We start from the raw sequence: 27,055 nt of genomic DNA on the forward strand, positions 1-27,055 counted from the left end.
TTGAACTGGCAGGGGATAGAGGGAAATGGTCCATGTTCTGGCTAATGCAATTAGTTCAGAATGGTATTATGGTTGGCACAGACATGGTGGGATGAAAGACCTTCCTCTGCTGTACTGTTCTATGTTCTATAGCCTGTACACTAGTCATTCACAGGTAGTGCTCTTGCTTCTGAGTTAGAAGGCTGTATACTTTAGTCGCGCACCAAAGGCTGCAGCATTAAGTTTAAGTTTCCCCTAAAGTTTGGTTCTGAAAATGTTCAGCATTGTTAAATATTCCGATTCTTTGATTAAATATTAACCTGAGATTCCCCTTCCCTGTCCCCGCTCTCTCAGATGTACTGAAAAGATCTCCTGATACAACTGTAGGAAAACTGGGGTGTTCTCACAGTGTTGTGGCCAATATTTATCAATATTACTATATTGTTATTTGTACAAGTGAGCAACACTTCAATGCAGTATGTGCATCACTGGTCATAATAGAAGAGGTGCTGGAGTAATGACAATGTCAGTGGACTAGTATTCCAGAATCCTGGGCTAATGTTCTGGCAATATTGGTTTGAATCTCATCATGGCAAATGGTGTAAGTGGCATGCAAAGATGTAGAATGAAATAAAGATAGTCTAATGATAACCATGTGACCACTGCCGACTGTCATAAAATCCCAGTTGGCCTTCCGTTTAGGGAAGGAAACATTTGTCCTTGCTTGGTTTGGCCTACATGTGACTTCAGACTTACAACAATATGGTTGATTCTGAAGAAGGGTCTGGGCCCAAAACGTCAGGCTTCCTGCTCCTCTGATGCTGGTTGGCCTGCTGTGTTCATCCAGCTCTAGACCTTGTTATCTCTATGGTTGATTCTTAACTGCCTTCTGTAGTATCCCAAACTGGTGCTTGGGTTCAATGTAATTGCAAATCTCTGAAGAAATTTCCACTGACTGACTGTGGTGTTGACACTTAATAGGAGAAACATGAAGGAGGGATTAAAAATTGGAATAGAATATTGGGCATTGACATGCAGAGCAGGGAAGCGTTGCAGCTGCAAAAGGCACACTGACAGATTAGGTTAGAAACTGTTGCGTTCTGAGCTTGTTTGTATTTGTAAAGTGATATTTTCATTTTATGGGTCAACTGAAACAGTGCAGTGAAATTTAGGCTCACAGAAAGCACTTTTAACCATGTTAATTTTCATCAAAAGTGACTGACAAGTCAATTTCTGTGCCATAAAGGCTTGGTGAAGCAGAGTTCCAGAGATCTGTTTCAAAAAGAGATTTAGACAGCTGCTTATGAAGATTGCCAGCAAAAACAGTGGGACTAAACCATGCAGCTTACATGAAGATGAACAGTTTCTCACTTTACCAATGAAATGTGTTGCTTCCACGCTGCAACTTTCTCCCAAACAAACTGAGGGGCAAATCTGGAGAATTTAAGCTAAGAAGTGACAAAAGCTTTTGGCAGTAGTGGAATGACGATGTAATCTGAGAGCGTGATGGGACAGGGTAAAGTTAAGATGTTTGGGTGATTGACTGGATTTACGTCTTAACACTCAGGTTAGGGGTAAGCTAGTCAGAAATGCTCTAATAAATACTGAGCTCTGTTTGAGCATGTAGGTATCAAGTTCTGAAGGAGGGTCACTGGACTCAAACCATTGATTCTGTTTCTCTCACAACAGATGCTGTCAGAACTCTTGAGTTTCTCCAGCACCCTGTTCTGTCTGTTCTGGGCATGGAGTGGGGTCAAATTGGCAGGTACAGTCCGCAGTTTTAATTGCAGAGAATGACTTTGATCTTAAGATTAATTGATGAAAGTAATAAAAGTTATGCTGTTAAGTCTGTGCCGGCTATAATTTCTGTCTCCCTCCCTTAAACACCATTATTTGCATGAAGAACAAAGATCAGCAGAATGTAAAGAAGCTGTCTTAAACTTTTATACTAATTATTTGATGTACTACATATTTACAAAATTAGATTAGATTCCCTACAGTGTGGAAACAGGCCCTTCAGCCCAACAAGTCCACACCGCCCCTTGGAGCATCCCACCCAGACCCATCCCCCTATAACCCACACACCCCTGGACACTAAGGGCAATTTAGCATGGCCAATCCACCTAGCCTGCACATCTTTGGACTGTGGGAGGAAACTGGAGCACCCGGAGGAAACCCACACAGACACAGGGAGAATGTGCAAACTCCACACAGACAGTCGCCCAAGGCTGGAATCGAACCCGGGACCCTGGCGCTGTGAGGCTGCAGTGCTAACCACTGAGCCACCGTACTGCTGATATACTTAATTCAGTTTTAGGATACCACAATAATGTTCTCATCACCTCATATGATTCTATAGTAGGCAGTCACTTAGGTTGATCAATGACATCTTTAAATTCTGCTTTTAAATAATTAGCACAGTGTTGACTGAGATTACAGTTTATACATAGTTATAGATGTTAAAAATACTATTAGAAGTCACACAACACCAATTGTCACTTCACCTGACGAAGAAGTAGCACTCCAAAAGCTAGTGATTTCAAATAAACCTGTTGGACTATAACCTGGTGTCATTTGACATCTGACCCTACCAACACTGGCACCTCCACATCAAAAATACTCTTGAATTTTGAAGTCAATCAAAAGGCTACTATCATTACAAAGTAAATTACAACACCATAACTCAATCTCAATAACCAATAATCCCATGTTTTTTTTCATCAAGTAGTTAAAACATTTAAATTCAACTTCAAGTATACAAATTGTGTGTGTGTATATATATATATATATATATATATATAGATATATATACATACATACATATTGGGTGTATATTATATATATATATATATATATATACACACACACATAATATATACACGTTTTAAATACAGAAATATATCCCCTAGATTGGATGAAATATACCTGCACTAAATTTCTCACATTTTATGTTTGCGATTTATTATGTTACTGGTCCAACAAATATACATTTCAGAGAATACCCAGTTTTGATTGCAGACGTCCAGTCATGAGTTGCATGAAGACTCAAAACTGTACGTCAATGCCATTTTGAAATAAATATTAAATATCTGTGACAACTTTCTTCAGCAAGATAGCTTACTAAAATTACAATGTGATTATATTAAAATTCCTCAGCGCACTACAATAGTTGTAAGGTTATACTATAAAAGCTTAAAATAATCAAGTAACTCATTTCAGAACAATAACATGGAACTTAAGATCAGTTAGGTTTTTATTTCTGTGAAGTATAATTTCCCATGCTGATATCATGAAAACAGAAATTTATTTTTCATTTTGTAATAGATTTTAGGAGGAAAAAAACACAAAAAAGCATTGCATTACTAGTGACAGATATTCAGTCTAAATATTATACATGATTATTTCCTGGCTGAAGTTAATGGCAGTAATAATGGTATTTTAGAGTTATTTATACAATTCTACACAAGAAATAAAACATCTTTTTTATTTCATATACTGATCAACGACTTTGGTCTACTGTCCAACAATCTAAAAATACTTTCCTCTTTGGCAACACAAAAGATTACTGTCAACTTCACTGCTTCAGAAACATTCACAATCACAATCTTCGTAACAATATAAAGTTAATTTATTCCTGAGGTCCATCGCTTGTTCAGCTAATTCAGAACCAACGGTAATCACAAATTTTTAAGAATATAAGCATCCAATCTTGCCGAAATTTCACCTTGCAAATTGGTATGCAAAATGATGTCATAACGTATGTTTTCCAGTCAATTGGGCCTGGCTTACTCTGCTTTGGTTTTGCAAAATATTCCAGTCACATATTGGAACGAGTCAGCCAAGTAAAATCCTGAAAGCAAACATCATAAGAGCATAAAGTCAAAGGTAGTAAAAGTTTATTTGGATACTTAGTTCACAAAATCAAGTAATGCTATTAATATTATCTCTCATTATATTGATTGCTGATTTAATCCTCAATAATATGTAATAGATTTATGAAAGAAAATGTCAGCATTGTTCTTACTCATATCCAAAACTTTCTGCAGTCGAACATGATTTCCAATAATTAGTTCAAAATAAGAGGTGAATTGGAACTGTAGTGGTCTTTCTCCCAACATGCACTTCTGCATGTATAAGAAATTAAATGATGTCTGAAACATCAGAAAACCGACATTTCTTTGCCCTACTCCTTTTCCCACCTTCACCAAAATACAAAACCATGATTTTGAACTGACAAAGAGACCCCACCTTCACGTTCAGATCCTTTTGAGTAATGTACTGCAGCAATTTTTAACGTATTGCTTCAAAAAACTACACGTTCTGATCATGGGATTACGTGTGACATAAAACTCATCATGTGGTCCAACAGTCCATGCTGGCAGTTACACTCCAATTGCACCACCCCTATCTCTTTCTCACCTACATCTATGTCATCTATTCCCCCTCATTAGGCTGTCTAGTTTACCCTGAAATAAATCTATACTATTTGCTTACACACTCCATGTGGCAGTCAGTTCCGCATTCTCACCACTTTTTAGGTGAATTGGTTTTTCTTCTGAACTCCTTATTGGATTTCTTGGTGACTATCTCCTTTTGATGGCCTCTGGTCATATTCAGCCCCATAAGAGGAAACATTTTTCTCTGTATCCATGGTATCAAAATCTTTTGTGATTCTCAAAGCTTCTTTTCAGTCACTCCTCAACTTTCATTTATCACGAACAAAGAGACCCAGCCTAGTAATCCTTTTCTGATGTATATAATCATGTATTTTGGATATGATCTTGCAAGCTTCACCTCCATCTTCTCCAGTCCTCTTGATTCTACTTACAAAATGACAACTAAACTGCAATCTAAGTGTCGTCTCAAAGTTTACACTGGTTGAGCATGACTTGTATATACTTTTCGGTTTAACCAACTGAAAGGTCCTCATGCCTCTACTCCAACAGGACTTGGACCTTTCAAGTCAAGAATGGCCTCCCTATTCTTCCTCTTAAAATGTACTAACCCCTCATTTATCTGCATTGAACTTCATTTGCCAAACATTTGCTCATTCAGTAAGTTTATTAATGTCCTCTTGTAATTTGCTGCAGGCCCTTCTCACTGTTGATAAACCTCTTCATGTATATAATTTACAAACTTACAAATTATACATTTGATTAAAAAGTCCCAAATCATTGTGGTGAACATCACTGGTTACAACAGTGATCCTTGTGACATACCACTTTCAACCTTCCATCACTGAAATACTACACTTTATTCCCATATTCTGCTTTTGTTAGTTAGAAACCCATTTTGTCTGCTTGTCCCCAACTCCACATTCAGAAACCCATTTTGTCTGCTTGTCCCCAACTCCACATTCTCTGGCCTTAAAACAACAAGAGCATTACTACTCATATTTAATAATTTGTTAGAAATAAGCTGTAGTGCCAGAGAATTGGTCAACAGTTAACAAAATCCCAATACTTTAAAAGGGCAACAGAAAATATGAAGGCGGTTATAGAGAAGTCAGTTTAAGATAAGTGATAAGACAAGTAATACAGTTGTTAATAAGGATGACAATAAACACACGTAGAAGTAAGTCATATCATAAGGAATGGTCATCATTGTTTTCAAAAGCGAAAATTCTGCTTGACCACAATTATCGAATTTTTTGAGGAAATAACAAAGAGACAAAACATTGATAATGCAACAAATGTAGTTTATCTAGATTTTCAAATGGTCTTTGATATGGAATGTGAGTATTAATGCCTTTGTTATCTCTTCCCTAGATTCGTTCAATATATGTGGCTACAATCCATCGAAACCAGGGGTTTTATCCTCTTTGAATTTGTTTAGTCTATTCAATAATTTGAAGTGGATGTAACACATTACTCCACTGATTATTTAATGTCATGTTCACATGTTCTATCTCACTGGCAAATACATCATCATCTCCTAAATCATCTTCTCTTTGGATTCCTCAACAACATTTGCCAACTGAAACCGAGATGACAGACATGAAAGAGCCAATTCTTGGGTTCTTGGCAATGCTGCTCTTGCAAAGCATGACTGGCCAATCCTTCCTCTCTGTAGGAAAGCAGCTGACCTCTATCACCCCATCCTGTCCAGACAGCTGGTTGAGGGTTGAAAGCTGACTGTGAAAATCTTGAGTATAACAATTCTATTAGCACTATCTTGATGTGTTGCTGGAACCCTGCTACCAAACATAAAATTAATTTAATAGATTCATGATAAAGAGTATAATCATCACCACAGGAGGTCACTCTAAATACAGTACACTCTACAAAATACACAATCATCTAAACATACATTGTTATTTAATGTGACTAATTATAGGTGCGTTCATTCACATATCAGACTCTTTCAGCGTTTTCTCCACCTCAAAATATCAATGGTTGCTTGAAATCCTTAAGAGTTCGGGGACTTCAAAATTGTTACACGCACAAAACATTTATTCCTTCAAATACACTTACTTGTTTCTTTCGATCGGATGATGGGTCAATCATCACGTTAATGAGTGATGGTAGTTTCTGGTCTGCCAAACATGCAGCAAGTGCCTTTTGCAGCTCCTCTGGTGTTTGTACAAAGTAGCCTTTCCCACCAAATGCAATGATGACCTGCTCATAATGAGCATTAGGTGTGAGAGAGATGGGTGGAGCCCTAAAAGAATTGAGAAAATGTTTATGTAAATTTATATTTATTTATCAAAAGAAGAAAAACCAATGCCATTCTTGCATTTATTTTTGTTTAAACGAGAACCAAGTTACACAATTAACCATGGTTTCAAAATTCAGCCAATTAGTGAAATGTTATCCATTGTTAAATAAAAATATCCAACTGCTTTATCTGTAACATGGGCACTCAATGTTTAGATAATGCCATTAGTAGAAAGCATATTTGACAATATCAATAGTAACTGTTGCTTCAGTCATGTACAATAACAAGTAAGATATAAATAAAAGTTTCTATAAACTAAAAGTACATAATTCCCTACAATTTGGGGGAAGGCAATGACCAAGTGGTGTAATCGCTAGACTGGTAATCCAAACCTCACACAGTTCTGAGGTAACACGGTGTGACACTGGATGAAAACTGCAGGCCAAGCAGCATCAGAGGAGCAGGAAAGTTTGACGTTTCAGGTCCAGTTCCTCTGACAGTTGGGTTTGAATCCCACTATAGTAAAATTTGAATGAATTAAATATCTGAAATTAAGAATCTAATGACGACCACAAAACCATTGCTGATCCTCGGGAAAACCCCACCTGGTTCACTAATGCCCATCAGGGATAGAAATCTGCCATCCTCACCCGGTCTGACCTACATGTGGCTCCAGACACACAGTAATGTGATAAAATCTGAGCTGCACTCTAAAATGGCCTAGCAAGCCACTCAGTTGTATCAGTCACTATGAAGTCTCAAGAAAGAAATGAAAATTGAAAGACCACTTGGCATCGATCTAGGCATCAGAAAAGACAACAGCAGAAACAACTCTGACAATGCTGCAAAGTCCTCTTTATTAATATCTGAGGGTTAGTGCCAAAATTGGGAGAGCTTTCTCACAGACTAATCAAACAACAGCTCCATGTCATCATACTCATGGAATCACTCCTTACAGACAATTTCCCAAACACCACCATCACCATCTCTGGATATGTCCTGCCCCACCAGAAGGGCAGACCCACATGGTTAGCGGCACTCTGGCATACTATCAGGAGAGTTTTACCCTGGGAGTCTTGAAACATTGACTCAAAAATTTCAATGTCCACCGACAAGAGTGGCTCGGCAGCTCTACTTCTGATCAAGCTGCTCAGGTCCTAAAGGACATAGCTGCTAGACTGTATCTGCAGCTGGCTGTGAAGGTATCAACAAGAGAGCGAAACATACTCAACATCATCCTTACCAATCTGCCAGCTGCAGACACATCTGTCCATGACAGTATCAGTAACAGCGACCACCGCACAAACCTTGTTGAGACTAAGTCCTGCCTTCACATTGAAAATAACTTCCATCATGTTGTGTGGTGGTACTATTACTTTGTTAAATGGATCGACTTGAAACAGATTTAGCAACTCAAGTCTGGGCATCCATGATGCTCTATGGGCCAGCAGCAGAATTGTACTCCAGCACAATCTGTGACCTCATGGTCCAGCAAATGCCTCACTGAACCATTACCAAGCCAGGGAATCAATCCTGGTTCAATGGAGAATGCAGCAGAGCAGGCCAGGAACAGCACCAGACTTATCAAAAAATAAGGTGTCAATCTGTTGGCATGACTGAACAGGATTACTCACACATCAAACAACACAAGCAGTAAGTGATAGACAGAGCTAAGCGATCCCACAATCAATTGATTAGATCTAAGCTCTGTACTCCTGCCACATCTAGTTGCAAATGGTGGTGGACAATTAAATAATTCATTAGCTCCACAAATATGCTCATCCTCAATGATAGAAAATTCCAACAGATCAGTGCAAAGATAAGGCTGAAGCATTCACAGTAATCTTCACTGAGAAATGTTGACTGGATGATCCAACTTAGCCTCTTCCAGAGGTGCCCAGCATCACAGATATCAGTCTTCAGCTAATTGGATTCACTCCACATGATATCAAGAAACAATTAGAGGCACTGGATACTGCAAAGGCTATGGGCACTGAAAACATTCCAGCAAAGTGCTGAAGTCTTGTGCCCCAGAACTTGCTGCTCCCCTAGCCAAGCTGTTCCAGTACAGTTACAACACTGACAATGTGGAAAATTGCTTAAGTATGTTCTGTACACAGAAAACAGGACAAATCCAGCCCAGTCAATTGCAACCCCATCAGTAAAGTGATGGAAGGCCTCATCAACAGTTCTATTGAGGAACACCTACTCAGCAACAAACTGCTCACAGACACCCAGTTTGGGTTCTGCCAGGGCCACTCAGCTCCTGATCTCATTATGGCCCTGGTTCAAACATGGACTAAAGAGCTAAATTCCAGAGGTGAGGTGACATCAAGGCTGTATCTGACCAAGTATGGGCTTAAGCTGCCCTAGCAAAACTGTAATCAATGCGTATCAGGGGCAAATTCTCCATCAGTTACAGTCATACCTGGCACATAGGAAGATGCCTGCAGTTGTTGGAGGTCAGTTATCTCCATTCCAGGACATCTCTGCAGGAGTTCCTCAAGGTAACGTCCTAGGCCCAACAATTTTCAACTGCTTCATCAACATCTTTTCATCCATCATAAGGTCAGAAGTGGGGAGGTTCACTAATGACTGGAAAATGTTCATTTTGTAACTCCTCAGATACTGAAACCGCCCATGTTCAAATACAACAAGATCTGCACAACATCTAGGGCTGGGCAGAAAAATGGCAAGTAACATTCATGCCATACAAATGCCAGGCAATGACCGTCTCCAAAAAGAGACAATCTAACCATCATTCCTTGACATTTAGTGGCATTCCATGACTGAATGCCCTACTAATAACATGCTAGGGGTGAATTCGGAACTCATTGTACAATCACTGAGACAAAGAATGCTGCAACAGGGGCACCCAACTCAGCTTCCAAACAATAAGTTGCATCTAGCCAACTTGTTTGAATATTTTGAAGAAGTAAAAGAACGAACCAGCATAAAATGAGCCTATGCCAAGTAGATCTTCCCAAAATCAATCCCACTGTTTACCCATTCATTATCATCTTCTGACTTCAAGATTCAGCCAAATTCAAGTTTTTTTTTTAAATATGCACAAGTAAAATGAAATATAGATTTGTTTCCTATGCATTGCCAAATTTTGCATTTCGTGTACTCCAAAGGAAGTGAAAATAAGTGCATATTTTATTTATTTCAATACATTTGTAAGTTTCATTCTCACAAATGAGAGTTGCAGGATAATACTCACTTCATCATTACTGTTCTCTTCCATAAATCAGTGGCGTGCTCTCTCATCAGAGACTTCACCTGAGGGTCACCATGCCTCAGGCAAGAAGAGAAGTTGTGAAGGAGAGTCTTTCATGGCAACCTGAGCTGGTGTGGGAATTGAATCTGCACTTTTGCAATTGCTCAGCATCAGAAACTAGCTATTCAGCCAACTGAGCTAACCTACACCCCTACCCCCTTGACAATTCACTGCATACCACTGAAGAGAGAAGTGTGCTCTGAAGAGAAAAGAGGCCTGATCACAGGTACAATGCCATGTGAGCAGGTGGTATGAAAAATCACTAGGCCATGTGATGACCTGCATTTGAATGGAGTCCAGTCAAATGGGAGGGCAACTAACTGCATTGAACCGCCATTTAAAAAATCATGGGAAAGGATTCTTAACAATTATGGACAAACATCAATTCAGAACTAAAGGTAACAATCTATATATCACCATTGGATATACAAATCATACTAACATCTCAGAGGCTGCGGAAAAGAAAACATTCAACCCAAAACATCAGAAAATATATTCATACGGTGGCTTAAATTGTTACCAAGGCAAAACACTAGTGTGTTATCAAGGTTATTTACTTATTAAGGAACAAGAGGAGACAAGCCATGGAAAACACAGCTGCTAATAAAAAGAGAAGAGAAATAAGCAAGCCCTGTAATGTTAGTGGCCTGGAATAATAGTTTCATTATCAAAAGGGCACTTCAACTGACAGCTAGGCAAAGAACACACTGAACCTCCTATAAACAAATCATAACTTATAAACAGAGCTTTGTTTTATGCCCTCCAAATGAAAATCTAACAATCAAGGCCTTCGTTAAGTAAAATTACATTTAGTAAAATTAGTTGCACAAACACTCACTGATGCCCAAAAAGATCATTGATAGCAAATGACGGCTTTTTTCATAAAAACGGGTGAATCAAGACTAACATTAACAATGTGGGGTCTTGTCCTCTGATCAGCCTCTTAACATGCAATGTGAACTCCCTCAATACTGTCCTGTCACTACTGTCCAGCACCTGCTGCTCCAGCATCATCAGCTGTACCTAACGTTGTAGCCCTGGAAAATCCAGTCACTCTGTATGCTATCATTTTGATTGAGAGGCACGGAACATGATCCATTTGGATTTCTAGAAGGCCTTTGACAAGGTGCCGCTCAGGAGGCTGCTAAATTAGATAAGAGTCCATGGTGTTAGAGCAAGGTACTGATATAGATAGGCAATTGGCTGACTGGCAGAACACAGTGGGGATTTTTCAGGATGTCAGCCAGTAGTTAGTGGAGTTTACATATTGGGGCCACAGCTATTCACATTATACATTAATGATCTGGAGAAGGAACTGGGGGCATAGTTACAAAGTTTGCAGATGCCACAAAGATAAGTGGTGGGGGCAGGAAATGTTGAGGAAGTGGGGAGAGTGCAGAAGCACTTGGACAGGTTAGGAGAGTGGGCAATGAAGTGGCAATTGGAATGCAATGTGGGAAATTATCGGGTAATGTCCTTTGGTAAGAAGAATAGAGGCATAGACTATTTTCTAAATGGGGAAAGGCTTAAGAAATCTGAAGCACAAAGGGACTTGAAAGTCCTAGTTCAGGATTATTTTAAGATTAATCTGCAGGTTCAACTGGCAAATGCAATGTTGCCATTCATTTCAAGAGGGCTAGACATAAAATCAGAAGGTACTGCTAAGGCTGTACAAATTTTTCCTAATCCAGCTGTTAGGAGATGTTATTATATACCTCTGGAGCAGATGGAACTTGATCGCGGGCCTCCTGTTTCATGAGTAGGAACACTACCACTGTGCCACAAGAACCCACTAAGTCTATTTAAGGTTCTGATCATACCATGTTTAGAATATTGTGAGCAGTTTCAGGGCCTATTTCAAAGGAAGAATTTGCTAAATGTTGGAGGAGGACCAGAGGAAGTTGCCAAGAATGATCCTGGGAATGGAGGGCTTGTCAAATGAGGAGTGGGGAGGTTGTGGACTCTGAGTCTGTACTTGATGGAGTTTAGAAGGATGAAGGGGGAAATTTCATTGCCACTTGTTGAATACTGAAAGGCCTGGATAGTGTAGACATGGAGAAGATGTTTCCAGAGTAGGAGAGACAAGGATCCGAGGGCACAGCCTTAGAGTGAAGGGGTGACCTTTTAGAACTGAGATGAGGAAATATTTCTTCAGTCAGGAGCTGGTTAATCTACGGAACTCACTGAATCAGAAGGTGGCAGACCCAAAGTCATTACGTGTCTTTAGGACAGAGATAGCTAAATTTGGATTAATCTGGCCATCAACGGTTATGGGTGAAGTCATGATGAAATGGCAGAGCAAACTGAACAGGCCAAATGGCTCAATACCACTCCTATTCTTATTATCTTATGGTCTTTTTTTCTCATGCAGATACATTGACAGCATAATTAGAAATACAAATTCGGTGAAGTTCGAACTTGTAATCGTATGCGCAAAAATATGCAAAACATGTGATTACCCATGCTTAACTCTACTAAGGAATAATTTGCAATTAAGAAGTATATTGTTAGGGCAGCATGTGGTGTGTGTATGGAATGAGCTGCTGCAGGAGGTGGTGGAGGCTGGTATAATTACAACATTTAAAAAGGCATCTGGATGGGTATATGAACAGGAAAGTTTTACAGGGATATGGGTCAAATGCTGGCAAATGGGACTAGGTCAGATTGGGATGACAGTTTAGCATGAATGAGTTGGACTGAAGGGTCTGTTTCCATGCTGTGTGACTCTACGACATTATGACCAAATTATTCTCCCCATTCTGAACAACTGAGTGAACGGGTTAGATTGAGAGCAGGTGATGACCCAGTGGTATTGAGACTGGTGAGGTAGTGTTGCCTCAGTCCCAGAGGAACACTGGGTTCCTCTACGTGAGAGAAAGACAGAGAAATGGCTGGTGGGAACTGTAACCTGACGGCCACCATGCTTCAGGTGAGAGGTGAGGTTGAGAGGGCAGGTCTTTCATGATAACCTAAACCACTGTGGGTTAACAATCCAGAGATGCAGGTAATGTTCTGGAGATCTGGTTTCAAAACCCACGATGGAAGGTGGTCAAATTTGGGTTCAATAAGAATCTGGAATTAAGAGTCTAATGTTGACCATTGTCAATTGTCGTGAAAATCCATCTGATTCACTAATGTCCTTTAGAGAAGGAAATCTGCTTACATTGCATATAAGTGACTCCAAACCAACAGCAATGTGGTAGACTCTTAACTGCCCTCTGGGCAGTTACAGATGAGCAATAAATCCTGTCCAAGCCAGCAACACCCACATCCCATTACTGAAAATGAAAATCACAAAGCGCTTTACAACACAAAAACTGCTGGGATTGAGATTTATGATTGAGATACCAGGAATGAGTAGTAATTTAGGGCTTTAAGGTAGCCTTTAAAGAAAGAGAGGGAGGTAAAGACGTTTTATGTAAGGAATTCCAAAGTGAGGCAACTTAATGGCTGAAGGCATCACCACAATATTGATGGAATGGAGGTCCACAAGAGAAGTGGCCAGAGTGCTTCCTCAGTTACAAAGCTGAGGCAGTTCACAGCAATAAGGAGGGGTGAAGATTCACATGCAAGAGGTGATCACCTTCTCACAAACAGAACCCATGTATGTCCAAGGCTGAGATTGAGAAAGCTGTCTGTCAGTAAATGAAATTAGGGTTACAGGTAAGTGGAGTTGAAGATCAACCACGGTCTAATTGATTGACAGAGCAGACCTGAGGGGCAGAATGGCCTACTTCTGCCCCAAGACATTACTTCTTACAAACGGGGCCCTTGCTGAAGTTCTCTGAAGGGCTCCACTGGACCAATCAAGGCACTGAAATTGCGTCTTCAGAACCTGTATGGTCTGCTAGATGGCTGCATGGATTGTCCTGTGGATCCTCTTGAAGTAGATCTCAGGCCCATCAAAGATGTATTGCAAACTGCGAGACCCCACACCTGTCTCCTATTGATCCCTGAAGCAATTTTCAGGTTTAGATGTTCAGTGTCATGGTGACCTTCAAGTGCCACGGGAAGCAGGTGGTGACTTTCTCCTGTGGAAGTCAACTCACCCTGCATGATGGCACAGAGGCCAGTGATGGCCACACTGTAAAAGAGACAGAGTTGCTTGGACATGTACCTTAGATAGTGGACTCTGTCTACAGGACCTGTTTTCAAGAAATGGCTCACATAATTCCAATTATTTCTTTTTTGAAGTTCTGCAACTTCTTAAGAAGTACTCCATCACAGATTGCCTCATCGACTGTTCATGTTCTGGTATTTCACCCTCCTATCCTAAGCCTAAATTCCTCTGCATTCTGAGAATTGCTCTCTAGCACTTACTCACAGGTACAACTCCAGCTTTTCATGGACAGCTAGCTTCACCAATCTAGCATTGCCACGCATTTCTTCCCAGGTGTCTACTCATATACAGTTTCATTACCAATTACTGGAAGACCCTCCTGACTGCTGAGCCACAGAACTAGCCAACAATTCTTTGACTTCTTCCTGAGCCCCAGCCCACAGAACCTGTGAAGTTTAATTGTCTTCTGAGCATTCAAGCTAAACTGTGGCACTGGTTAAAATGAAGGTTGCTTCTGTTGGCCTCTCTCTCGAGCACTGCTTACTATCCAACTGTAACATTTATACTGCTCTTCAGAGGCCCTTGAATTGTTTTTGAATGGCCTATTGAAAACTTTCTGACAAGACCATTTTTGTACCTAGTTTGGTTTGAATGAGTCACTTAACAACCATTAGAACACTTGGTTCCTGGAATAGTCCACTTCATTGATCATTGTCTCTTACAGATCAAATGGATACAACAAAAGAAAAAGAATTCATTACCGGGGAAAAGTGTGTTACAGAGTGCGTATGAATACTAAGCATCCAGACTAATAAACTACAAGAACAAAATAAGAACATCACCAAATGAAGAAATTCAGCTTAGATTAATTTTTTTAAAAATTTCTTCCTTTTAACCCACCATCCAGATGTTACAATTTAAGGGGTAAAATGAATCAACTCAATCAAGTGCTGACTGATAACATACCAGTTTTTAACTAAGTTAGAAAACCTATATTCAACAATCAGTACAAAGCATGCAAATGTGCCTTGGTTTCACTAACCTTGGCAAGCTTGACAACTGAGGAATATGCTTGCAGTGGACTTGTTACCTTGCAGCCATGTGGACACATTGGCTAAAGTTTAATCAGCTCGAGATACAGTTCTGTGCATTCAAAGGAAACTTTTGTATTCTAACTTTATTGTGCACACTGAGATTTATCCACCACTGAAAGATTCTATACTTACACAATTTCAGTCTCCCCCACTTTTTTCAGCTCGTTCCAAGAGTCCTCATCCACTCCACTGTAAATTCCATTATTGTTTACGACAATGACCACTATTGGAAAACCATACCTAAGATTAAACAAAAAATGCTTAGTAGTGCATCATATTTATATGTACATGGGACAAATGATACAAGGAAATACACAATGAACAGTAGGACCTTGGGAAGCACCAAAGATCTGAAGACCTTGGTGCGCATGTACATCAGTTCTTTCAGGTAGCAGGAAAGAGGCATATGGGATACTTGCCTTTATTATCTGAGGCACACAGTTTAAAAGCTGGGAGGTTTTGCTGGAACCATTTAAAAGTGTGGTTAGGCCACATCAAGAATATTGTGTGCAGTTTTGTAGCCACATTATAGGAAGGATATAATTGCTGTGTAGAAGATGCAGAGAGTGTTCACTAGGATGTTGCCCATGTTGGACAGGTTGTCATGAAGACGGGCTGGATCGACTGAGTTTTTATTGCTTGGAGTAGGGAGACTAAGGGGAACGTGATTAAGATGTATAAATTGTGAGGTGCATAGATAATGTAAACAGGAAGAGACTTTTCCCCTGGAGGGGTGGGCGGAGAGATCAATGATTTGAGATCCACATAAATTAATGTAAGGGCCAGGGTAAGTGGAGATGTGAGGAGAATTTTTCACCCAGAGGGAAGTCACAGTCTGTAAGACTGGTGGAAGCAGCAACCCTGATAACATTTAAGGTGTATTTAGAAGCATACTTGCGATACCAAGGCATACAAAGACGTGGGTCAACAGACGGAAAACGGGATTAGAATAGTTTGACTGGCACAGATTCGATGGGCCAAAGGACTTTCTTCTGTGCTATAGACCTCTGCGACTATATCTCCATTTAAGATATTCCAAACCAACACTGTAACGGTAAATGTTTAAAAATACAAGTTAGTGAAAAGGGCATCTCAAAAGACTTCAATTACATTTTCAAGATAAGGCTTGGTGTGGATGCAGTGCAGTTTCACTGGAACCTTATTGGGACATAAAGGGTTAAATGATAAGGGCCACTTCCACAAACGTAGTTTTAATTCCCCACAGCTTAGAATGTCAATTTCTGATCTAAATAAGATATTTCTGTGGATTAAGGAGTTCAATATTGAGATTTAGAAATATATTTCTTCTGGCGGTTTTATTTCAGTACAAAAGAGCATAATTTTAAGTTAGAGTTAGGCCAGTTTACAAGCGAAATCAAGAAGCACTTTCTCCTCTAAAAACTGTAGCAGGAAATGCAGGGCCAATTGAAATTTTAAAGAGAAACAGATTTTGGGATGGAGTGAAATGACAGGGAAATGGAAGTGAAGGATTGGGACGGTCTCATTGGCCTACTTCTCTTCTCATGTTCCTAATGAAAGGGATTGACAAAACTAATTCAGACCAATTGTTCACCAAAGCCAATGAGGTGACTAGATAACAAAGTGTAGAGCTGGATGAACACAGCAGGCCAAGCAGCATCTCAGGAGCACAAAAGCTGACATTTTGGGCCAAGACCCATCATCAGAGGGTCTCGGCCCGAAACGTCAGCTTTTGTGCTCCTGAGATGCTGCTTGGCCTGCTGTGTTCATCTAGCTCCACACTTTGTTATCTTGGATTCTCCAGCATCTGCAGTTCCCATTACCAATGAGGTGACTGGTCACTTAGCACCCAGTCTTGATGGAGTTATTGATCCCCGTTGCAGGTTTTGAGAACAGAAAATTAGAATGCAGACCCCAAAGGCCGAGGGTGGGTGGAGTCCGGTTCCAGTAGAAAACTGGATCAGAGCTGAACTGACGTCTTGGGCTCTAAGTAAAACCACAGAGTGTTTGTAAAGTAACAGGCTACAGTGGGCTCCTGTGCATGTTGTCTTTGTATATGTGACAGTCCAAACAGAAGTTATACTGATTGTCGTATGTGTCTTCCAACTCACCCTCTGCTCTGTAGGTTTTATCTACTTTGGAATATGGAAGCTCAGGAATCAAAACTAACAATGATTTACTAGTGTTAGCTCAACCTGACAAAGATTAAACAAACACATGAGCAAAATACAGAGATCCAGTCCTCAATAATAGTGAGTTTCATTGTTACCTGTTATCTCACTAAATAAACAGGGCAGCGAAACTATTTTAATAAGATGGAAGCTGGTAAAAAGTTCTGAAGGCATCTTTGAGTCCAAAGTCAATATTTGTTTACACTAGGAATAGTTACCTTCCATTGGAAACACTCCATTGAATGTGCACTCACATAGTACCTTTTCTAAGCACAGTATCTTCCAAATCCATAACAGCCAATGCAGGACATTGTTGTAGAGTTGGGAAGCCCAACAGAGAATGTCCAAATAGCAAAGTCTAACAGGCAGCAACGAGACCATTCCAGGTGTTGGTTAAGGATTCACTTTTGACCTGAACATTCAGAGAACATCCCAGATCTTGCCAGAATAGTGTCACTGAATCTCAGTTTGCACATTCTTAAGTGAACACATGTAACCTGTAATCCTTCCCTCCTTCGAGAACATATGATACGTAATTTCATCAAGAAATGTTAAGGCTGCTGTAAGTGACTGATGATAACTTGTTTTGCAGCCATTTCTAGAGGGTGAACTTCCTAAAACCTGCTGTCAGGATTATATATGGATCCTGATCCCAATGATGTCCCTCGATGGTGATCACACTTGCCTGTGTGATCATCACAGAGGTGACCAATCAACAAGCTCTCTCCAGGAGCTTTGCCCAAATAGTGACAGTGGAATAGCTGCACAGGCAGGTGAACTGAATGGACAACCAAAGGCTTTAGACACCCACACCTCCACCAGGAAACTGCTGACGTTGGTGTGAAATGGCAAGGACACCTCATGATGGAGGTGCTCCCCGAGGACAGATTGAGTGTGGCAGCATCTGCCAGGCTATCACTGTGGCGGGGGGGAGCATGTGACAGCAATAATACAGAACAAACAACTGTGAATGCTGAAGATCTGAACAGAAAACAGAAACTGCAGAAGAAACTCTGCATGTCTGGCAGCATCTGTGGACAGAAAGCAGACTGAACGTTTTGAGTTCAGTGACCCTTCTTCAGATCTGTGGCCTGATAATCACAGCAAAGGCGAGGATTTCATTCAGGCATTGACAGATCCCCAGCTTGCTGCCAGGATACCCGCTCCGCAGTTAACAAGTTCTGCGCATGACAAAGACACACACTGGGGCCGTTGCAGCCAACCCTTGAGCAGTGTTCTAATTATCTTAATTGGCTGCCCACCTCCAAGGAGTAGACAGATGAGACCAGTCCTAATCTGCTCCAGAAAAACTCCCCTTAGTCCAGAATAAATGGCGATCCATCCCAATGCAGCTCCTCCCTATTTTCCTGGCTGCCATCTCACCTCCAACTTCTTCCTCAAGGAGCTGGGGAAATTCAGCCCTGGATGGCAGAACTTCCTTTCGCCATTTTGTGGTTCATGCTTTTCTCTCAATTCCTTCACTACCACCTTCTCTTTCTGCTGTAAGGGAATTCCTTTTCAAACAGTGCCAAAGTATAATTTTAGAAAGCAATTAACCTTTCGGACCATAGATATTGCTCATGCATGCCTGAGGGGCAATGCTACCACTGAGATATAATTCTGTTCTAAAGTGGACTGCTCACATAATCAGCAAACTGGAAAAACAGCATTGCCAGGATAATTATATTTTTATCAATATTAAATATTACACCATCACCCAAGCACCTAACCTCCCAGAAGCATTGGCAATGACAAAATTACAGATTTACACAATTCTTTGGTTGTTATTTTGATTTAAAATTATTGTCTAGAAAACTCTGAGAACAGAAAAACAATCTCAAAAAAGATGTTAACACTATCACTGGTGATTCAGTAACTGTGGCTGCCAGAGTGGTTTAGTAAGTGTTATATAAGCAAGAAGTGTTTTTCCAACGTAATAGGAAAATAGTCAATGAACCAAATTTATTTTAAGTCATATGCTGCCTGAGAGTCAGCAAGTAAATATGGCACATCTCATTGCGTTAAGATTTCAAATCATTTCTTGGTTCCTCCTGAAGTGGTGTGATCTTAGCTTGGCTTGTAGAGTGGGCAAGGCCTCAGCATCTGAGTCTAAAGGGAATTAGAAATTAAGAAGATTTGTTTATCTGCAGTGGCTCCTGGTCATACAAGACTGCAAAAGTGTTGCTAGTGACAATGTGGGATGAGTGAGGCCAGGGCATTACCCACCAAGATGTCCTGACATTAGGGCCATTGTATAACCAATAAAACTAACAGCTGTGACTTACCCCTGATTCTGTTCAATATATTGCGGAGGTTCCACTGGAAGAAGCGTTTTGACGTGACAGATAGAACTGTTAACTAACACTGAGGTCCCAAATCCTTCTTGTGTGCCACTGGCACCCTGCTTGAACCTTCTATCAACAATCCCTTCTGCACCATTCCTATATTCTGCTATATGACTGCCTTCACTGGCTCCTGTGGCACACTTTTCACTCCCTTGCCTTCATCTTCTGTCCTGACACTTGCAGGAGCTAAAATCTCTTACTTGATATGGCTGGGCTTCCAGTCAAGATCAGGGATAGCAAGTGCTACTCTGATGCCAAATCATTACTACCCAAATTTTCGTCGTGGTTTCCTCTGAGCCATTGACTCCATCCATGTGAAAATCTCAGCCCATCAGGGAGGGAAGGGCAGAGGGTTCTAAATTGCATGTGATTAACGGAGGTAACCATTCATACAACAAACAGCTGCCTCCACTCATGTGTATTTTTAGTGAGATTCAATTCAAATTCAAAGTCTGCTGTTTACGGCTGGTAGGAGCAAGTCAGAACTTTGTGGATACAATCCAAAACTGAACATATTCCTTTGGAGAGGTAAGGCACCTATTTTGGCATATTTCCAGGATATGTTTAGGAATTTGATATTGGATAGGTAAGGTACTCTTTGGAGGGAGGTCAGATGCCCTTTAGAATTGTTTAAAGTAGATATTAATATGTGTAAAAACCTAAGAACACATCCGAACCATCATAGTTGCAAAACAGCTGTCAAGATGGCCAAGAACTGACAAACTTCATAGGAACTGGCAAAATGATTACTGTTTTCTTTGAAATGATCTCATTTTCAGTCTACAAACAAATAACAAGGTCCATTCTTTCACATAGTCAAGACGTTTATTGCATTACCTGCATACAGTCTCCACCTCCATGCCAGAAAAGCCAAAGGCACTGTCTCCTTCAATACAGATCACCCGCTGATGCGGGCTTTCATCTTTGGCAATCACTGCTGCAGCTAGAGCAAAACCCAGGCCTACACCCATGGTGCCAAAGGTGCCAGCATCCAATCTAAAATAAAAGCAACAGGGAGAACCTTTTTATAGATTTTAGTTGTGACAATACAAAGGAGCATACTTTGAGAAAGTATTACACGGAAGTAGTCCATTTGACCCTTTCAACCCATTCTGGCATTCCATGGGCATATAGCTGGTATGTATCATAACTCCATCTACCTGTCTTTGATCCATATCCTGATCTATCCTTGTCTGGCAAAAATCTATTGAGATCAGATTTAAAATGAATAATTCAGATACTATCTGCCACATTTTGTGGGGGTGGATTCTGCACAATTCACATTTCTTCCAGCCTTTCAATGGAGAAGTGTTTCCTGGCTCCTCTACTAAACGCAAACCTGGGATTGGCACAAAGCTTCAAGGTCCATGCGGGCAGCGACCTCCAGAACTGGAAGTCAATGCCATGACTGGCATTGACATAATGCACGTTTACGCAGCTCAGGCACTCAAAGGCCACTTCCTGCCTGGTCACAATTCCGAGGTACTGGGGGAAAACCCAGCAGGATTTTCCTTCTCAGGCCATGAATGGGAATGGAAAGAGAGACACCTCCTCCATGAGCCCCGTTCTACAACTGGGCCCTCACCTGTCTTCAGGTGCTCCCAATGCCCTTGGCCTCTTCAGAGCTAATACCCGACCACACGGGTCCCGAGCTGTTCCCGCTTTAATATCCCTCTCCCTTCCTGGTCCCAGGGTTCCCAGCACTTTTACCCATGCGAAACAGTCCCAGCACTAGCCACTGCTTCCTGTGGTGCTGCTTGGATTACCAAGCTCAGTCGGACTGGCCAGCAGCTCTCTGAGGCAAGACTTCCTCCTGAGCAAGGAACGGCGATATCACCCCCAGCTCCAGCCAGCAACTATTCCCCTGGAGCTTTTACTAAATGGCTGTGACAAAATACAGAGAATTTTGTAGAACTACAAGGCATTTATTAAGAACTAGAAATGCTCTTTTTATTAATGTGACCCTTTACTTAGTAAGAGAACAATTACCTGTGCCGAGGCAGGTAGTTTTGCAGCACTGTACGGCTAATGTCCATGGTATTGGCACCCTCACTGACAATAATACAATCTTTTGGTAGCATTGCTTGAATGTTGTGGAACACAGTGTAGTAGTTCATGGGCAGAGATTTCTGTGCAGCTAAAGCCTGGAATTCAGAAAATTTTGACTCATTAAATAATAGTCTCTACTGATATAAGGTGACAAGTAGCCAAATGAAGTTTACCACTGTGGCTAAGATATTACTCAGTGGGTCTACTGAGGACTGTGTAAACTCATGATCCTTGTTGTAACAGAAAGTCACATCTTCAACTCACCTTCAGATAAGACGTTAAAACAAGTGTGTCCTTCGGCTCCAGTGTGCTGTCTATGCACTGATCAAAATTCATCCTACAAACTGACATATAATTATATAATCTAAGGTGACATCAATTCATAACACTTTGGGATAGGAGGTTGCATTGTCAAAGGTGCAGCCCTACTTGTCAAACTGTAGTTTCAATGTCTATTGAGGTGATCAGGATGGAACAATGTTTGTGGCTATGTTACTGATCCAACAACCTAGAGGTCATGCCATTAAAGCTAACATGAAGTTGTAAAGTTGTGAAGCTCAATTTCAAAAGCCTCATCATTTAAATGGCTAAAAAGCAGAAGGACTACTGTTGAAATCCAATGCAATCACTGGAAAACAGACCTACTCCTACTAGATGGTATGATCTGTACATGACAGTAGTTCCACATGATTGATGTAACTACTAATGCCCTCAGCACCATTCAAAATGGGCAAGAAAAATGTTGCCTGGCTAGAATGGTCAAATCACAAAAATTAGTTTAAAAGACATTGAGGAGTGAATTTTCACCTGACACGATGCAACATTGATGGATATGGCCAAAGGTGTCCTCACTGTTCAAAATTTTTAAACCTTCACAGGACATGGGCTACACTGGTTCAACGATAATGAAGCAACAGCCATATCACTTAAGTTAGAATGGTGTGTGATTTGAAGGGAAATTTTTAAGCACCAATGTTCCCATGTATGGTCTGTCTGGTGGCAATTAAACATAGCAACCCAGGTTCCTGAAGTTGGGGAGCCGGGAAGACAGCCAGCTGCACTGCCAGAATGGCGGACAGAGAGACAGGGTGTCCCAGAATGGAAAAGCATTCCGAGTACGCTCGATTTCGAAAGTGGTGACAACCGTGTGACAGACATGGTGGAAGGCTCTCCGTACGGAAGCTTGTGACCACTGCTTTAAAGATCACAGTCTGTCAGCTACTGATGGAATGGTGAGGGTTTCAAATGCAGTAGAATGCTCCCCAGAACTCCCAATCAAACCCCCAATTCCCTGCATTAGCTCAGCTCTGGATACCACAGAAAATTACAGCTGGCCTCAGTACCTCGGCCCTCTCGTTGCCTCAAGAAGCTGCTCCGGGGCTCACAGGCTGGTTATGTGTCACCCCACCAAACCTAACTCGACCTAAACAGGCCGGAGGTAGGAACATCTGGACCAAACGGCATGTCACAGTGTGGCACCAATTTACTGGGCCTCCCATACCTGTCCCTACCAAAACCATGCCTGGCCAACACCCCCATCCCTTCCCGCTACCACATCAAACCTCTGCATAACTCAAAACGTCTACCTAGGAGAAGTGTGATTTCAATTTCAATCAACATGACGGAGATTCAATTAAATACTCATTATTCAGTGTCAGTGGGAAATCTTGCTGCAAGTAACACTGTTGACTGATTCATTTGAATAAATGTTTCTGATGCAAGTGATGGCTTCTTTTAAATAAAATGCTTTTCTTCTATTTCTATGGGTTAAATGATTAGTTAGAAGTGGTCTTTTAATGGTATATACTTATCAGTTGGGTCAGAAATACATATTACTGAGCAATATTTCTTTTAACTACCCTTCAGTAGAAAGCTCTGCCTTAACACTTAGCATTTTCCACCTGGATTAAGAAACTGGCCAGTACAGCATAATGTAGCAAACTGAATTGTGTTGACATGAGATAAATGCCTCACAATTTCAATAATTGTTCATTTCCAATAAACAGCTTCATACAGTTGTTGAATTCCTACAATGTGGAAGCAGGCCATTCAGCCCATCGAGTCCACACCATCCCTCTGAACAGCATCCCAGCCAAACCCACCCCCTCCCCTGTCCTTGTATCCCGACATTTCCCATGCCCAATCCACCCAATCTGCACATCATTGGACTGCGGGAGAGAACCCACGCAGAGACAGGGAGATAATGCAAACTCCACTCAGACAGTCCGAGAGTGGAATCAAACCAGGGTCCCTGGCGCTTTGACGCTAACTACTGAGCTAACGTTCTGCCCCAGCTATTCCTGAGGTAGAAAACATACATTTTTTCATTCAGAAAATCATTATGCTGCCAGGTCTCCAACATTTTTGAGTGCGTTTCAAAATTTTCAACACTCTGTTTCTTTCCTCCGCATTTGTAGCCAGAATTTTTATGCGTCCCTTGTTTCTTAATGCTAACAGACTGTTTCTACTTCTCCAGCCAATGCTATTTTCCTTGAAAAAAGATTTGAGAATAACCTCCAAAATATTCTTTCACACAAACGAAAACTGAGCTGCCAATAAAAATTTGTGAAATATTTCAATTCTACTCTTAACTCTAGTGTCAATCAAATCCACAAATTAAAACTAAATTGAATAATCATAGCTCATATTTTAAAGAAATCATAATCTTTCTGCTGTAATTTTCCATCAGTCTTCCCTCCCTCCGAAATGCAGCCGTCTGCTGCTTGGAACACTTCACTCTGTGATCCAGGGAAAAAGTCAAATGAGGTTTCAAATGTCAATCAAAACTGACATTTTAATCACAACCTATCAGTCTGCCACGAACAACTTACGCAAATTAGTAACAGTTTAAGAAGTTCAACCATAATGAATGGCACAAGTCACATCTTTCCATCAATATGCAGTGCTGCATTAATTTAGACAATCATTTGCAACAGAATATATCATTCACCAGTTTTGCTGATTTACCTTGGATGCTTCTTCATTGTCTTTCATCTTTTCCTTCAAGTGAAGCCACCATTCAGAGTTGGATGGATATGTCCAAGGGTTAGTCCTGAAGCACTCCAATAACTGAAAAACAGAATTGCTGTTGTTTCACTTAATAAAAGGCAGAATAAATAAATTCATGTGGTGAAAATAAATGGTCGTTTTTTTTTCAAAATCTATCTCAACAAGTTGGTAGCTGATCTAAAACGGAATAGTTAGCTACACGGAAGAAGTTTCTCATGAGCAGCCGTGTGTTGAACAAGAAATGCTCACATAGCAATCTACAATGATGAATGTTGATGCGTGAGTGTGTTCAAAAATGTTGACAACTGAATGAAGATTGAAGACAGGAAATATGTATCCTATACAAGGCACATAGGCATGTATACAAAGCTGCACAGTCAGCTACGCCAATGCATCTTACTTACCATGTTTCTAGTGAAGTGGCAAAATCTGTAAAAACTGCTGTGCTCGGGTCGGGAGGAGGGGGCTGCTGTGCTTGGGTCAGGGGGAGGAGGCTGTTGAGCTCGGGTTGGGAGGAGGGGGCTGTTGAGCTCGGGTCGGGAAGAGGGGGCTGCTGTGCTCGGGTCGAGAGGAGGGGGCTGCTGTGCTCGGGTCAGGAGGAGGGGGCTGCTGTGCTCGGGTCGGGAGGAGGGGGCTGCTGTGCTCGGGTCGAGAGGAGGGGGCTGCTGTGCTCGGGTCAGGAGGAGGGGGCTGCTGTGCTCGGGTCGAGAGGAGGGGGCTGTTGAGCTCGGGTTGGGAGAAGGGGCCTGCTGTGCTTGGGTCAGGAGGAGGGGGTTGCTGTGTTTGGGTCGGGAATAGGGGGCTGCTGTGCTCGGGTCAGGAGGAGGGGGCTGCTGTGCTCAGGTCAGGAGGAGGGGGCTGTTGAGCTCGGGTCAGGAGGAGGGGGCTGTTAAGCTGGGGTTGGGAGGAGGGGGCTGCTGTCCTCGGGTCGGGAGGACGGGCTGCTGTGCTCGGGTCAGGAGGAGGGGGCTGTTGAGCTCGGGTCGGGAGGAGGGGGCTGCTGTGCTCAGGTCGGGAGGAGGGGGCTGCTGTGCTCAGGTCAGGAGGAGGGGGCTGTTGAGCTCGGGTTGGGAGGAAGGGGCTGCTGTGCTCGGGTCGGGAGGACGGGCTGCTGTGCTCGGGTCAGGAGGAGGGGGCTGTTGAGCTCGGGTTGGGAGGAGAGATCTGCTGTGTTCGGGTCGCGAGGAGGGGGCTGCTGTGATCGGGTTGGGAGGAAGGGGCTGCTGTGCTCAGGTTGGGAGGAAGGGGCTGCTGTGCTCGGTTCAGGAGTTGCAGGTAGGGCCAGGGAGGAAGGAGCAGTTGTGCTCGGGTCGGGAGGAGGGGGCTGCTGTGCTCAGGTCGGGAGGAGGGGGCTGCTGTGCTCAGGTCAGGAGGAGTGGGCTGTTGAGCTCGGGTTGGGAGGAGGGGGCTGCTGTGCTTGGGTCGGGAGGACGGGCTGCTGTGCTCGGTTCAGGAGGAGGGGGCTGTTGAGCTCGGGTTGGGAGGAGGGGGCTGCTGTGTTCAGGTCGCGAGGAGGGGGCTGCTGTGATCGGGTCGGGAGGAGGGGGCTACTGTGCTCAGGTTGGGAGGAGGGGGCTGCTGTGCTCGGGTCGGGAGGAGGGGGCTGCTGTGCTCCAGTTGGGAGGAGGGGGCTGCTGTGCTCGGGTCAGGAGGAGGGGACTGCTGTGCGCGTGTCAGGAGGAGAGGGCTGCTGTGCTCGGGTCGGGAGGAGGGGGCTGCTATGTTCGGGTCAGTAGAAGGGGGCTGCTGTGATCGGGTCGCGAGGAGGGGGCTGCTGTGCCCGGGTCAGGAGGAGGGGGCTGCTGTGATCGGGTCGGAAGGAAGGGGCTTCTGTGTTCGGGTTGGGAAGAGGGGGCTTCTGTGTTTGGGTCGGGAGGAGGGAGCTGCTGTGCTCAGGTTGGGAGGAAGGGGCTGCTGTGCTCGGTTCAGGAGTCACAGGTAGGGCAGGGAGGAAGGAGCAGTTGTGCTCGGGTCGGGAGGAGGGGGCTGCTGTGCTCGGGTCAGGAGGAGGGGACTGCTGTGCGCGTGTCAGGAGGAGAGGGCTGCTGTGCTCGGGTCGGGAGGAGGGGGCTGCTATGTTCGGGTCAGTAGAAGGGGGCTGCTGTGATCGGGTCGCGAGGAGGGGGCTGCTGTGCCCGGGTCAGGAGGAGGGGGCTGCTGTGATCGGGTCGGTAGGAAGGGGCTTCTGTGTTCGGGTTGGGAAGAGGGGGCTTCTGTGTTTGGGTCGGGAGGAGGGAGCTGCTGTGCTCAGGTTGGGAGGAAGGGGCTGCTGTGCTCGGTTCAGGAGTCACAGGTAGGGCAGGGAGGAAGGAGCAGTTGTGCTCGGGTCGGGAGGAGGGGGCTGCTGTGCTCGGGTCAGGAGGAGGGGTCTGCTGTGCGCGTGTCAGGAGGAGAGGGCTGCTGTGCTCGGGTCGGGAGGAAGGGGCTTCTGT

The 27,055-nt window shown here is 42.7% G+C and overlaps 1 protein-coding gene across 3 annotated transcripts in view; it reads right to left on the reverse strand.

Annotated features, from left to right (window-relative positions):
- Positions 1–2,908: 2,908 nt before the first annotated feature.
- hacl1 (2-hydroxyacyl-CoA lyase 1) overlaps positions 2,909–27,055 on the reverse strand; it is a 92,988-nt gene continuing 68,841 nt past the window's right edge. For 2 of the 3 annotated variants that reach the window (XM_048560021.2, XM_048560037.2), the window contains 6 exons: positions 24,582–24,683; positions 21,555–21,709; positions 20,403–20,561; positions 15,203–15,310; positions 6,453–6,639; positions 2,909–3,829 (listed from right to left, as the gene is read on the reverse strand). In XM_048560021.2, the coding sequence (XP_048415978.1) occupies positions 3,797–3,829; positions 6,453–6,639; positions 15,203–15,310; positions 20,403–20,561; positions 21,555–21,709; positions 24,582–24,683 (744 nt within the window). In that variant the 3' untranslated portion in view covers positions 2,909–3,796. The remainder of the gene's footprint in view (positions 3,830–6,452; positions 6,640–15,202; positions 15,311–20,402; positions 20,562–21,554; positions 21,710–24,581; positions 24,684–27,055) is intronic. The other variant, XM_048560028.2, reaches the window with a different exon arrangement.

Source organism: Stegostoma tigrinum, chromosome 2 (genome assembly GCF_030684315.1).
Source record: "Stegostoma tigrinum isolate sSteTig4 chromosome 2, sSteTig4.hap1, whole genome shotgun sequence".
In the NCBI taxonomy this organism is placed as follows: Eukaryota; Metazoa; Chordata; class Chondrichthyes; order Orectolobiformes; family Stegostomatidae; genus Stegostoma; species Stegostoma tigrinum.